At 35.6% G+C, this 14,539-nt stretch overlaps 1 protein-coding gene across 1 annotated transcript in view; it reads right to left on the bottom strand.

The window, feature by feature from the left end:
* The window catches only part of CIBAR2 (CBY1 interacting BAR domain containing 2), a 160,838-nt gene that overhangs the window by 126,356 nt on the left and 19,943 nt on the right, over positions 1-14,539 (bottom strand). Inside the window, exon 2 of the mRNA XM_053701073.1 lies at positions 13,087-13,321. Coding sequence (XP_053557048.1) covers positions 13,087-13,321 — 235 coding nt within the window. The remainder of the gene's footprint in view (positions 1-13,086; positions 13,322-14,539) is intronic.

Here is a 14,539-nt window from a genome sequence, read left to right as displayed (position 1 = left end):
TCAAAGGTGAGGCTATGAGATGGTGCAATGTATATGTTGTATTTAGTTTATGAGAAGTGTTTATGGCAACAAGAAGTAAACTATTTTGTGTTATTCTTTTTATAGGTATCACTAAATATTGGCACATGAGAGGGCCACACAATGGGCAGGGCATACAGGGGAGGGGAATAAAGGCACTGGGCTGAGGGGGCCCCACAAATTTATCCTGCCCAGGACCCCACAAATGCTAATGTTGGCCCTGGTTTGGGGAATTAGATTTTAGGGGTGATTCATAATGGCGAGAGGATTGCATAGGGAGAGGGCTTTAATTTAGTGGATACCAGAGGTGGCATCACTTAAAAATGGTTATGAAACACTTTAAGATAGTAATATATAATGTACATACTTAGTATGTTTTCCTATCTCAGCAGAGGTGATGTGATAAGTAACTCCAAACAATGGACACTATACTAACAGTGGCAAGTCATGTCTACTCCAGTAAAGAGTCCAGATTGGTTCCTTCAAATAAAGCAAGCAATGGTAGGAGTTTGGGCATTGCAAAACATATAGCAGCACACAAGGTGGTACTCTATTCTAAAAACTTTCACATTCAGCTTGTATTTTAATTTATTACAGGACTACAGAAAAATCTTATAAGACCAGTTTGGACAAAACCTGGAGGAGTTTGCTCGACAAATCAGAGGTTCCAGCTTGTCTTTCTTGCACTATTTATGGGTGCAATCATTTTGTGAGTTTTTATTAGCACACTGCTTGGCCAGGTGATGCTCCGTGTGACACCCTCATATTTTTTCCTGCCATATTAAGCAGACAGCTACAGGAAAAATATTGATGTAACTACACCACACTTAAAGGACCAGTAAATACAGTGGATTTGCATAATCAACAAAGACATAAAAAAAGACAATACAATAGCACATAGGGGGATATTTATCAAAGGGCCAATCTAAGTGCATTCGCCGGCGTCAATGCGCTCGCCAGACATTGCTGACACGGCTCCACATACGATCCCCTTATTTATAAAAAAAAACGTAAAAAAACCACGTGCGTCAAGTACGGCGCGATGAGCATTGGACTATTGTTAACTAACAGTCATCGATGACGCGGTTATTCCGGTTTTCTATACTTTATTTATACCATTTCATTACTGTCCATGAACAAGCACATTTCTATAAAGCTAATCTTTTATTTTTCATCTGTTAATGTACAAAAAATAGATAGATTTATACCTCAACAAACAATATCTTATAGAAAGTTATTTTTATATTTATTGTATTTGTAGTTCTAGAAGTCATGATATGGTTTTATCTCATATTTTTTATATTTAATGTGTATTTGTAGTTCTAGAAGTCATGATATGCTTTTATCTCATTTTTTTTTTATAAATTAGATATATATAATTTATATATAATTATATATATGTGTGTGTGTGTGTGTGTGTTATGTCAGAAATCTTTTGCAAACATATTTACATGTCCCTAAGTTCCTTTTTTTGTTTTAAACAATGTTGTCAGTCATATCTCTGTGTTTATTTATACCACTGTATGTATATAGTGTAAATGTATTATTATTCTGAGCAGGAATAATTGCGAATATAGCATGTAATCAGAGTATCATATGTATTTATTTGCAATCAATGGATATTTTAAGAGCTGGGCCAATTTTCTCTCTGTACCTGTGTAACCCCTCCTGATTGCAATCTAGTTTTAGAAAACACCCCTACACAGGTGTTATAAAATGGGCTGGCATATAAGATGACATTTCTTACTGAAAAATAAATTCAAGAGAAGGAAGGTATACACTGAAAATAGCATGACAGTAAAGAGGTGATTTTAATTTCTGCTGTATCTGAATCATGACAGTTTAATGTTATGTGGGCTATCCCTGAGCTATCAGCTTAAAGGGACACTCTTTCGTGATTCAGATAGAGCATGCAATTTTAAGCAACTTTCTAATTTACTCCTATTATCATTTTTTCTTTGTTCTCTTGCTATCATTATTGGAAAAAGAAGGCATCTAAGCTTTTTTTGGTTCAGAACTCTGGACAGCACTTTTTATTGGTAGATCAATGTATCCACCAATCAGCAAGAACAACCCAGGTTGTTCACCAAAAATGGGCCGGCATCTAAACTTACATTCTTGCATTTCAAATAAAGATACCAAGAGAATGGAAAAAATGTGATAATAGGAGTAAATTAGAAAGTTGCTTAAAATCTCATGCTCTATCTGAATCACGAAAGAAAAATTTTGGGTTCAGTGTCCCTTTAAGATTATATTGAATCAAACATCAATTCGAATTTTATAATCATTGTCTAAAATATTACACTGTGTGTCTTTATGTCAGAATGTCTATGGGGAAAGAAAAAGTTATGTTTACCCTAACATAAACCCAGTCTAAACACCCCTAATCTGCCGCCCTTAACATCACCACAACCTACATACAGTTAATAAACCCTAATCTGCCGCCCTTAACATCGCCGCCACCAAAATAAAACTATTAACCCTTAATCTGCCACTCCCGATATCGCCACCGCCTACATTAGTTATTAACCCCTAATCTGCCACCCCCAATATCGCCGCCACTATACTAAAGTTATTAACCCCTAAACCTCTGGCCTCCAACATCACTAACACTAAATAAATATATTAACCCCTAAACCTAACCCTAAGCATAACCCTAATGTAACTCTAACACCCCCAAACTTAAATATAATTAAAATAAATCTAAATAAACCTTACAATTATTACCTAATTAATACCTATTTAAAACTAAATTCATCCTTAACTGTAAAATAAAACCTAAGCAAGCTACAATATAACTAATAGCTATATTGTAGCTATCTTAGGTTTTATTTTTATTTCACAGGTAAGTTTGTATTTATTTTAACTACGTAGGTAGACTAGTTAGTAAATAGTTATTAACTATTTACTAACTAGCTAGTTAAAATAAATACAAAGTTACCTGTAAAATAAAACCTAACCTGCCTTACACTAAAAACTAACATTACAATAAAATAAAATTAATTAAATTATTAAAATACAATTTTCTAAATTACAAAAAATAAAAAACAAAATTATCAAAAATAAAAACAAATTACTCCTAATCTAATAGCCCTATCAAAATAAAAAAGCCCCCCAAAATAAAAAAAACCCTAGCCCTGATTGAAACAGCAAATAGAATGAGAGCTCAATCCTATTGGCTGATTGGATCAGCTAATAGGATGAAAGCTCAATCCTATTGGCTGATTGCAACAGCCAAAAGGGTTTTTTTTCCCCTTTAATTCCTATTGGCTGATAGAAATCTTTCAGCCAATAGGAATGTAACGGACGCCATCTTGGATGACGTCACTTAAAGGAAAACTTCATTCTCCAGCAACGATCGTAAGAAGAGGATGCTCCGCGCCGGATGTCTTGAAGATGGACCCGCTCCGCGCCGAATGGATGAAGATAGAAGATGCAGTCTGAATGAAGACTTCTTGCCGTCTAGATGAGGACTTCGCTGGCTGGATGAAGATGGAGGAGGCCGCCCGGATGAAGATTTCTTGCCGCCTGGATGATGACTTCGCCGGCTGGATGAGGATGGCTGTCCGCAATTCCACTGTAAGTGGATCGTCGGGGGTTATAGTGTTAGGTTTTTTTAAGGGTTTTTTGGGTGTGTTTTTTTTTTAGCTTAGGGTTTGGGCAATGTAAAAGAGCTAAATCCCTTTTAAGGGCAATGCCTATCCAAATGCCCTTTTCAGGGCAATGGTTAGCTTAGGTTTATTTAGAGAGGTTTTTATTTGGAGGGGGGGTTGGTTGGGTGGGTTTTTACTGTTGGGGGTGTTTGTATTTTTTTCTACAGGTAAAACAGCTGATTTATTTGGGGCAAGGCCCCACAAAAGGCGCTTTTAAGGGCCATTGGCAGTATAGTGTAAACTGGGGTTTTTTATATTTTTGGGGGGCTTTTTTATTTTGATAGGGCTATTGGATTAGGAGTAATTAGTTTTTATTTTTGATCATTTCATTTTTTATTTTTTGTAATTTAGTGTTTTGTTTTTTTTAATTACGAAAATTGTATTTTAATTATTTTATTTTATTTTATTGTAATATTAAATTTTAGTGTAAGGCAGGTTAGGTTTTATTTTACAGGTAACTTGGTATTTATTTTAGCTAGGTAGTTATTAAATAGTTAATTCCTATGTACTAACTAGTCTACCTAGTTAAAATAAATACAAACTTACCTGTAAAATAAAAATAAAACCTAATGCCTAGATAAGAGTTGTGCAGTAACAGGGGTGCGGTGCTAATTTGCAGTTTATTCTCACCGCTCACTTACCTGCAACGCTGGTATTACGGGTTTTTATCAACTCTGCGTTAACAGGCAAGAAGTGAGCGTAGAGCAAAATTGCGCTCCACACTGCACTCCAATACCAGTGCTGCTTAAGTGAGTGGTGAGCTGGTTATACGTGCTCGTGCATGATTTCCCCATAGACATCAATGGGGAGAGCCGGCTGAGAAAAAGTCTAACAACTGCAAAAAAGCAGCGTAAAGCTCAGTAACGCAGCCCCATTGATTCCTATGAGGAAACACATTTTATGTTTACACTTAACACCTTAACAAGAACCCCGAGTCTAAACACCCCTAATCTTACACTTATTAACCGCTAATCTGCCGCCTCCGACATCGCCGTCCCCTACATTATATTTATTAACCCCTAATCTGCCGCTCCGGATATCGCCGATACCTACATTATACTTATTAACCCTAATCTGCTGCCCCCAACATTGCCGACACCTACATTATATTTCTTAACCCCTAATCTCCCTCCCCCAATGTCGCCGCAACCTACCTACATTTATTAACCCCTAATCTACCACCCCCAACGTCGCTGCCACTATTCTAAATTATTAACCCCTAAGTCTAACCCTAACACCCACTAACTTAAATATAATTTAAATAAATCTAAATAAAATTACTATCATTAACTAAATTATTCCTATTTAAAAGAAATACTTACCTATAAAATAAACCCTAAGATAGCTACAATATAACTAATAGTTACATTGTATCTAGCTTAAGGTTTATTTTTATTTAACAGGCAAGTTTGTATTTATTTTAACTAGGAAGAATAGTTACTAAATAGTTATTAACTATTTAATAACTACCTAGCTGAAATAAATACAAATTTACCTGTAAAATAAAACCTAACCTAAGTTACACTAACACCTAACACTACACTACAATTAAATAAATTAGCTAAATTAAATACAATTATCTAAATTACAAAACAAACAAACACTAAATTACAGAAAATAAAAAACAAATTACAAGATCTTTAAACTAATTACACCTAATCTAATAGCCCTATCAAAATAAAAAAGCCCACCCAAAATAAAAAAAACCCTAGCCTAACCTAAACTACCAATAGCCCTTAAAAAGGCCTTTTGCGGGGCATTGCCCCCAAGAAATCAGCTCTTTTTCCTGTAAAAAAAAATACACACAACCCCCCAAACAGTAAAACCCACCACCCACACAACCAACCCCCCAAATAAAACCCTAACTAAAAAACCTAAGCTCCCATTGGCCTGAAAAGGGCATTTGGATGGGCATTGCCCTTAAAAGGGCATTTAGCTCTATTGCTGCCCAAAGCCCTAACCTCAAAATAAAACCCACCCAATACACTCTTAAAAATCCTAACACTAACCCCCGAAGATCCACTTACCGGGAGAAGTCTTCATCCAAGCGGCAAGATATCCTCAAGGAAGCCGGCAGAAGTGGTCCTCCAGACGGGCAGAAGTGATCCTCCAGACTGGCAGAAGACTTCACCCAGACGGCATCTTCTATCTTCATCCTTTGGACGCGGAGCGGGTCCATCTTCAAGACATCCGGTGCAGAGCATCCTCTTCCAACGACGACTACCCGACGAATAAAGGTACCTTTAAATGACGTCATCCAAGATGGCATCCCTTAGATTCCGATTGGCTGAAAGAATTCTATCAGCCAATCAGAATTAAGGTTGAAAAAAATCCTATTGGCTGATGCAATCAGCCAATAGGATTGAGCTTGCACTCTATTGGCTGTTCTATCAGCCAATCGGAATCTAAGAGACGCCATCTTGGATGACGTCATTTAAAGGTACCTTCATTCAGTAAGAAGACGTTGATTGAAGAGGATTCTCTGCGCTGGATGTCTTGAAGATGGAGCCGCTCTGCGTCGGAAGGATGAAGATAGAAGATGCCGTCTGGAGGACCACTTCTGCCCGTCTGGAGGACCACTTCTGCCCATCTGGAGGACCACTTCTGCCCGTCTGGAGGACCACTTCTGTCGGCTTCCTTGAGGACATCTTGCCGCTTGGATGAAGACTTCTCCCGGTAAGTGGATCTTCGGGGGTTAGTGTTAGGATTTTTTAAGGGTGTATTGGGTGGGTTTTATTTTTAGGTTAGGGCTTTGGGCAGCAATAGAGCTAAATGCCCTTTAAAGGGCAATGCCCATCCACTTGCCCTTTTCAGGGCAATGGGGAGCTTAGGTTTTTTTTAGTTAGGGTTTTATTTGGGGGGTTGGTTGTGTGGGTGGTGGGTTTTACTGTTGGGGGGGTTGTGTGTATTTTTTTTTTTTACAGGTAAAAGAGCTGATTTCTTTGGGGCAATGCCCCACAAAAGGCCCTTTTAAGGGCTATTGATAGTTTAGTTTAGGCTAGGGTTTTTTTTATTTTGGGGGGCTTTTTTATTTTGATAGGGCTCTTAGATTAGATGCAATTAGTTTAAATATCTTGTAATTTGTTTTTATTTTCTGTAATTTAGTGTTTGTTTGTTTTTTAATTTAGCTGATTGTATTTAATTTATTTAATTGTATTTAATTTAGGTAAGTTATTTAATTGTAGTGTAGTGTTAGGTGTTAGTGTAACTTAGGTTAGGTTTTATTTTACAGGTCAATTTGTATTTATTTTAGCTAGGTAGTTATTAAATAGTTAATAACTATTTAGTAACTATTCTACCTAGTTAAAATAAATACAAACTTGCCTGTAAAATAAAAATAAACCCTAAGCTAGCTACAAAGTAACTATTAGTTATATTGTAGCTAGTTTAGGGTTTATTTTATAGGTAAGTATTTAGTTTTAAATAGGAATAATTTAGGTAAAGATAGTAATTTTATTTAGATTTATTTAAATTATATTTAAGTTAGCGGGTGTTAGGATTAGGGTTAGACTTAGGTTTAAAGGGTTAATAAATTTAGAATAGTGGCAGCGACGTTGGGGACGGCAGATTAGGGGTTAATAAGCATAATGTAGGTGGCGGTGATGTTAGGGGTGGCAGATTAGGGGTTAATATTATTTAACTAGTGTTTGTGAGGCGGGAGTGCGGGGGTTTAGGGGTTAATATGTTTATTCTAGTGGCAGCGATGTCAGGAGCGGCAGATTAGGGGTTAATCATTTTATTTTAGTGTTTGTGATGTGGGAGTGCCTCGGTTTAGGGGTTAATAGGTAGTTTATGGGTGTTAGTGTACTTTTTAGCACTTTAGTTATGAGTTTTATGCTACAGCTTTGTAGCGTAAAACTCATAACTACTGACTTTAAAATGCGTTAGGAATATTGGCGGTAGAGGGTGTACCACTCACTTTTTGGCCTCCCAGGACAAACTCGTAATACCGGCGCTATGGAAGTCCCATAGAAAAAAGCCTTTACAAAATTTACGTAAGTTGATTGGCGGTAAGGCCAAAAAAGTGTGCGGTACACCTATACCTGCAAGACTTGTAATACCAGCGGGCATAAAAAAGCAGCGTTAGGACCTGATAACGCTGCTTTTTTACCTTAACGCAAAACTCGTAATCTAGCAGTAAGATAGCTACAATATAACTATTAGTTATATTGTAGCTAGCTTAGGTTTTATTTTACAGGTAAGTATGTATTTAGTTTTAAATAGGAATTCTTTAGGTAATAATTGTAAGGTTTATTTAGCTTTATTTTAATTATATTTAAGTTAGGGGGTGTTATGCGTAGGGTTACGTTAGGGTTAGAATTAGGGTTAGGGGTTAATATATTTATGTAGAGTTAGTGATGTGGGAGGTCAGAGGTTTAGGGGTTAATAATTTATTTTAGTATATTTCGTTGTGAGGGGCTTGCAGTTTAGCGGTTAATAGGTTTATTATAGCGGCGGTGTGGGTGGACGGCAGATAAATAGTGTTTGCAATGCAGAAGGACGGCGGTTTAGGGGTTAATAATTTTATTTAGTGGCGGCAATGTCCAGAGTGGCAGATTAGGGGTAATAATTTTATTTTAGTGTTTGCGATGCGGGAGGGCCTCGGTTTAGGGGTTAGTAGGTAGTTTATGGGTGTTAGTGTACTTTTTAACACTTTAATTATGAGTTTTATGGTACAGATTTGTAACGTAAAACTCATAACTACTGACTTTAGATGGCGGATACGGATCTTGTCAGTATAGGGTGTACCACTCACTTTTTGGCCTCCCAGGCAAACTCGTAATAGCGGCACTATGGAAGTCCCATTAAAAAAGGTGCGGAACTGACGTTGCGTGACGGCCAAAAAGGTGTGCGGTACACATATACCTACAAGGCTCATAATAGCAGGGTTAAGGAAAAAGTAGCGTTATGAAGCATAACGATGCTTTTTCAGTCATAACGCAAAACTCGTAATCTAGCTGAATGTTAGCTATATTATGTTGTGTATTTCATTTTTATCTCTATATCTATTAGAGCGACAAGTTTGGGTCAAAACTTTTCAACAAATTTGGAGAAATAATATTGTCCCCTTGCTTTGTAATGAGAGACAAAGTTGTAACATAATCCATAAGTAGTCATGTATTTTTCATTTTTATCCCTATATCTACTAGTGTACCAAATGTGGAGCAATAATATTGTTTGATTTAGAAAGGGTATACACTTTTAATAGAGTTTCTAATTTACTTCATTCTCTTGCAGCATCGAACATAAGCTTTCTGTGTTTTCAGACTCCCATTGAGTTCTATGGCATCCGTGGCCTCAAGGGTGGTGGATTGAAAACTACGTACGCTGCGTTGGAATAGACGCGAGTGTACCTGTTAAATGTTTAATACATTTGGAAAAGGGTCAAATAGAGTCGAATCTGAATTTGAAACATCTGTAATGATGCAAGCATCGATCTGCGTCGGATTGAGATTGCGGGCGCGTATATTTTGTCACAAATTTCAACATTTGACGATCTTGACGCTTTGATAACTACGGCGGATCAATCTCGCGACAAATACGATGCGGGATTCAAGCGTATTTTCAGTTGACACTTTGATAAATATCCCCCTTGGTCTGAACTTCAAATAAGAAGTAGATTTTTCTCTGACAAATTTCAAAGTTATGTCTATTTCCGTTCCTCCTTTATCATGTGACAGCCATCAGACAATTACTATTGCATAAACATATTTTGTGAATTATTGCACATGCTCAGTAGAAGCTGGTGACTCAAAAAGTTTAAATATAAAAAGACTGCACATTTTGTTAATGAAAGTAAATTGTAAACTTGTTTAAAACTGCATGCTCTATCTGAATCATTAAAGTTTAATTTTGACTTGAGTGTCCCTTTAATACATCACAATAATTAAAAAACACTGTAGTCACGTAACTGTTAAGCTGTTGTCTGAAAAACATATTGAGAGCATGTATATATACTTTAAGACTAGATTACAAGTGGGGCACAAATGGTTTTGCGAAAGCTATAGTGTGTTTTTGCGAGCATTTTAATTGCACTGATATTACAAGTTCAGCTAAATACATTACAAAGTACAGTTACACTTATAATAACACTGACTAATAAAAATTAATAAAAAATAAATTTGCGCAAAAAAAAGTTATAAGGGCTCAAAGATTTGAGATCTTGGGTGTTAGAAGAAAAAAAAAAGCCGCCAAAGTACTTTAACATAGAGAAAGCCACCAAAGTACTTTAACATAGAGATACATACAGATACATTTTTTAAGATGTATTTGTATGTATATATATGTTTAACTATGTATTTACCGTAAATGTTTTGCATTCCAATGTTCTGTACATAGTAGAATATGTTCTATGCATTTTTAAATAGATATTCCTATATATGTCTGTATATATCTATACCTATATATAATTATATATATATATATATATGTATGTATAAATATATATTTGTTTTAAAAAACATCAGATATATGTACAAAATAAAATATTTATTTATTAATAATTAGAACATATTCCGTTATGTAAAGAACATCAGAAAGTTAAATATTAATATTTTCATGTCAGGTTTGGGCTAATGAGAATGTCATGTTGTTTGCGCAAGAGAGTGCGTGTTTTTTTGCTCCATTGATTTCTATGGGGGAATGCGAAAACACAATAGCAATTTTCGACTTTAAGCGCAATTTGGGTTACCGCTAGCACAAAAAGAATACTTTTTTTGAAACTTGGAAAAAGAAACGCAACCTGACTAGTTATAAATATAGCGTGCCACTTGTAATTTAGCCCGAAGTTATTTATACCTAAGTATGCTTTTTTTTTTTCAAAGTTTTATTGATGATTTAAAAAGTTTACAATACAAAATCAGGAAATACTTCATGAAAAATGAGCTCGTAAACTTAAACATAATCATAACATAACATAACAAGGTGCAGGAAACATAGCGTGTAGGTGACAAATAAGTGGAGGTACCATCGCACATTTTTAAAAGTGGAAGGAATGCCGTGATTGCTAAACATTCTGTAGATGTATGCAGATAAAATAAAGTAGGGTGTAATTAGAATTAAAGTTAGCATTGTAATAAGGGAAACAGAGGTGGGTAACCCTGGGTTAATTATGAGGGAAATTAGTGTATTAGCTATGGTTCACTTATTCAATTATTCCTCCCATAGGAAACATATAGAGTGATAGGTGTCTATCTGATTAGTTTGTGTGTAGTGATATTTTTCTAGTTGGAGCATGTGTGACACCTTATTTCTCCAATCTGATATGGGAGGTAGTTCTTGTTTTTTTTTTCAGTTTAGTGGGATTATTCTTTTTTGCTGTATTAACCATTATTATTAGCAGTGTGAGTCTTAGTTTGCATTTGATTTTGGGAAAACAGTTGAAGAGAAAGATCCACATATCAAGGGGTGTGGGGAAGTTTAATAAAACCTCTATCTTTTTTTACTGTGGGACAAAAGTTTTAAGCCGTCAGGCAAGACCACCATATGTGTAGTGGGGTACCCAAGTCCGGGCAGCCTCTCCAGCATTCAGCTGGTGTATTAGGAAATAAAAGGTGTAGTCACGCTGGTGTGTAATACCATTTAGTCATGAATTTAATATTCATTTCTAGCGTTGAGATAAAAGACAAAGATTTACTCATATTTGCAAAGATATGTAGCCAATCTTGCTTGTTAAGAGAGCAACCAGCTTCAATTTACCATTTATTCACAAAAGAAGAGAGTGATGTGGAGTAAGCTTGTAAGATTTCTTTATGGATTAAGGAAAGGATGCCTTTGTTGGGCTGAGGTTGTATGCATAGGTTCTCAAAGTTTGTCAGTGGGTGGTTCATTTGGGGCTTGAATGGGTGAGTTGCTATATAATGTAATAATTGCTGGTAGGCAAACCAGTTCTCAAATCGTTGGCCGAGTAGGGTAATGATGTCAGTGTGGGATTTCAACTTACCATCTTGGAGTAGTCTATGTATAGGCATAGAGGTGTTTATGTTAGGTAAGTTCGGTTTAGGTAGAATGCTGTTAAGGGGGAAGGATGTGTTTGTTTGCCACAAATTGTGTTATTTGGGAGAAGAGGTAGAAATATGGATATGTTGTCTAATGAATTTATCCCAAAGATTAAATGTTTCTTTGGTGGATGTTGATGTGTTGGAGGAAAGTTGTCTCTGATTTTTTTTTTGGGGGGGAGCCAACAGCCCCCCCCCCCCCTGCCCCAGTTGAGTGTTGTTAGCTAATGCATGTTCTAATAAGACCCATTCTTTGCTGGTCGCATGCTTACACCAGTCGACTATTCTGGTGTAAAAAGAGACTAGAGTCTATATTGTGTGAGATTCTGTGCCTCGTAGTTCCTTAGGGCAGTAGAGAGTCGTGGTTGCTATTCGTGGTCTTTTACTTGACCAGATGAATGTGTTCAATAATTTTTGGAGATCAAATAACATTCGGTCTGGCTAAGTATGCTTTTTAACAATGGATACCAAGCAAACAAAATACTTTTAATAATAGAAGTAAATTGAAAAGTCTCTTAAAATGACTTGCTGTATCTGATCATTAATTTTTACTTTAATGACCCTTCTATGATGGTAATACATTTTATATCAAAAAATGTATTACATAGTGCTTTTATTTTATCTTTTAATTCTATTTACAGTACTTTTTTCTTACTGTATTATTAATTTTATGGGTGGTTCAGAAAAATTTCTCATGATTACCCTCATTTACAGATCCTATGTGCTAAATAATTAAAGGGACATTATTATAGTGCTAAAATGGCATGCTCTAATTTGTTAGCTGGGTCGGACAACTAGCTCTGCTGATTGGATTAACGCAACACGTATCATTGCAGCATAACTAATGATAAAATTACATGTTCTAACAATTATAACATTTTATTTTATCACTATAGTTGTCCTTGAAGGTAAACAAAATAAATATTTTTTATAAATAGAGAAAATAATTTTATGGATTAAATACACCATGTAACAGATTTAAGTGGACCTTTAGTTTTACAAAATAAATATAGAAAATAAATGTATGCAATGGCTCCTCCCACCTGCTCCTACATGCAGATCAGCCAATCAGGAGCACTCGGTGGGTCTCACAGTGTGTCAGAATTCTCAGTGTGGATCAGTAATTCATTTTTAAGAACATAGGGCAAACTGAGGTCAGGAACAAATAAATTTATTTTCTGTAAGTGTTTAATGCTGCATCTATATATGTTGTTGTAGTAGGGGAGACTAAGCACAAAAATAAATTGATCTATGTTCTATCATTTTATTTAGTTTATAATAGATTGACGATCTACACAGCTGACATCACCAGGCTATCAGTTTTAAATAACTATGTATGAGCTATTTCTGAAGAGAAAAGTTACACCAAAAAAAATGGAGCTCCCCCCCCCCATAGTAGATAGCAATGTCCGTCTCACCTGTGCGTGCCTGTAGTCCTGTATTTTGGCCAACTCCTCTGCCATGTTTTTTATGGCACTTCTCAGCTCAGGGTTTTCTGTGTTTGCAAAGTCAAGAAGTGTTTTGACCAGTTGATCTCCTTTGTCTCTTAATTTAGCGGTCTTGCGGGTGTGCGACGCCAGAACGGTGCAGAGCTGTCCGAAGTATTTTTCGGCATTAGTCACTGTATTTTCCATAATCTTGACTTGAGCATCTCTGTGGAATGTATTACAAAATATTTGTAGCTTGATTATATATATCTGCACTAAAACATGTAAATATAAAATTTTATATTGACAATCTTTTGTATCACCTTGATGGAAAAACCTCATTAAAATGTGTAGCACATAAGAGATTAAATGGAGGAAATGATAGGAAAAAATACTGATTCAGTGGTTCTCCATATCGGCACTAACAGGTTTGTTACCTGTTATACTGATATCAAATGTATTCAATTTGTTTAAAAGGGCCAGCAAAGAAAAACATTCTTTAAAACAGGTGGTCTTAAAGGGACATTAAACACTAAATACATGCTAGATAGAATGATGAATTCAAAGAAAAGATTAATCCATGACTAACATGTAGATGTATTTTTTAAAGTTTCATTAGTTGTTTAAAAAGTGACAAAATAAGTGTAAAGTTTTAGTGTCTATAAAACACTGGGAGCTGCCATGTTGTAACTTGTGTTACCTTCTCTGCTGTGGCCAATTAGGGACAGTTATACATAGGTCATTAGAGTGTGCAGCCAATGGTTGTGCTGGATTTAACAGTGTTCTGCACTTCCATTTCTAACAGGAACTGAAAAGCTCACAATTTCAGAATGGAATTACAGGCAAAGAGGACAAAATAAATAATGAAAGTATATTGCAGAGCTGTTTTATTATATACAATTTATCATTTTATATTACCATCTCAAAGTGTTTAATGTCCCTTTAAAGGGACACAGAACCCAAATTTTTTCTTTCATGATTCAGATAGAGCATGCAATTTTAATCAACTTTCTAATTTACTCCTATTATCAACTTTTCTTTGTTCTCTTGCTATCTTTATTTGAAAATTATGAATTTAAATCTTAGCAGCCAGTCCATTTTAGGCTCAGCACCATGGATAGCGCTTGTTTATTGGAGGCTGATATTTACCCACCAATAACCAAGCATAACCCAGGTTTTCAACTAAAAATGGGCCGGCTCCTATGCATCACATTTCTGCTTTTTAAATAAAGATAGCAAAAGAACAACAAAAAATGAATAATAGGAGTAAATTAGAAAATTGCTTAAGATTGCATGCTCTGTCTGAATCATTAAAAAAATGGGTTTAGTGTCCCTTTAACTGAATGATAAATATATAATATTAATAATAATCACTCTTGCTGCTCTCTGTGACATAAATGGACAGTGTACTCTAATATTTGCTCACTTTTAAAGGGACAGTCTG

The sequence above is a fragment of the Bombina bombina genome, chromosome 1 (assembly GCF_027579735.1).
Source record: "Bombina bombina isolate aBomBom1 chromosome 1, aBomBom1.pri, whole genome shotgun sequence".
Taxonomy (NCBI): domain Eukaryota; kingdom Metazoa; phylum Chordata; class Amphibia; order Anura; family Bombinatoridae; genus Bombina; species Bombina bombina.
Note: the sequence above shows the minus strand (reverse complement) of the source record. Positions and strands in the feature narration are given on the sequence as shown.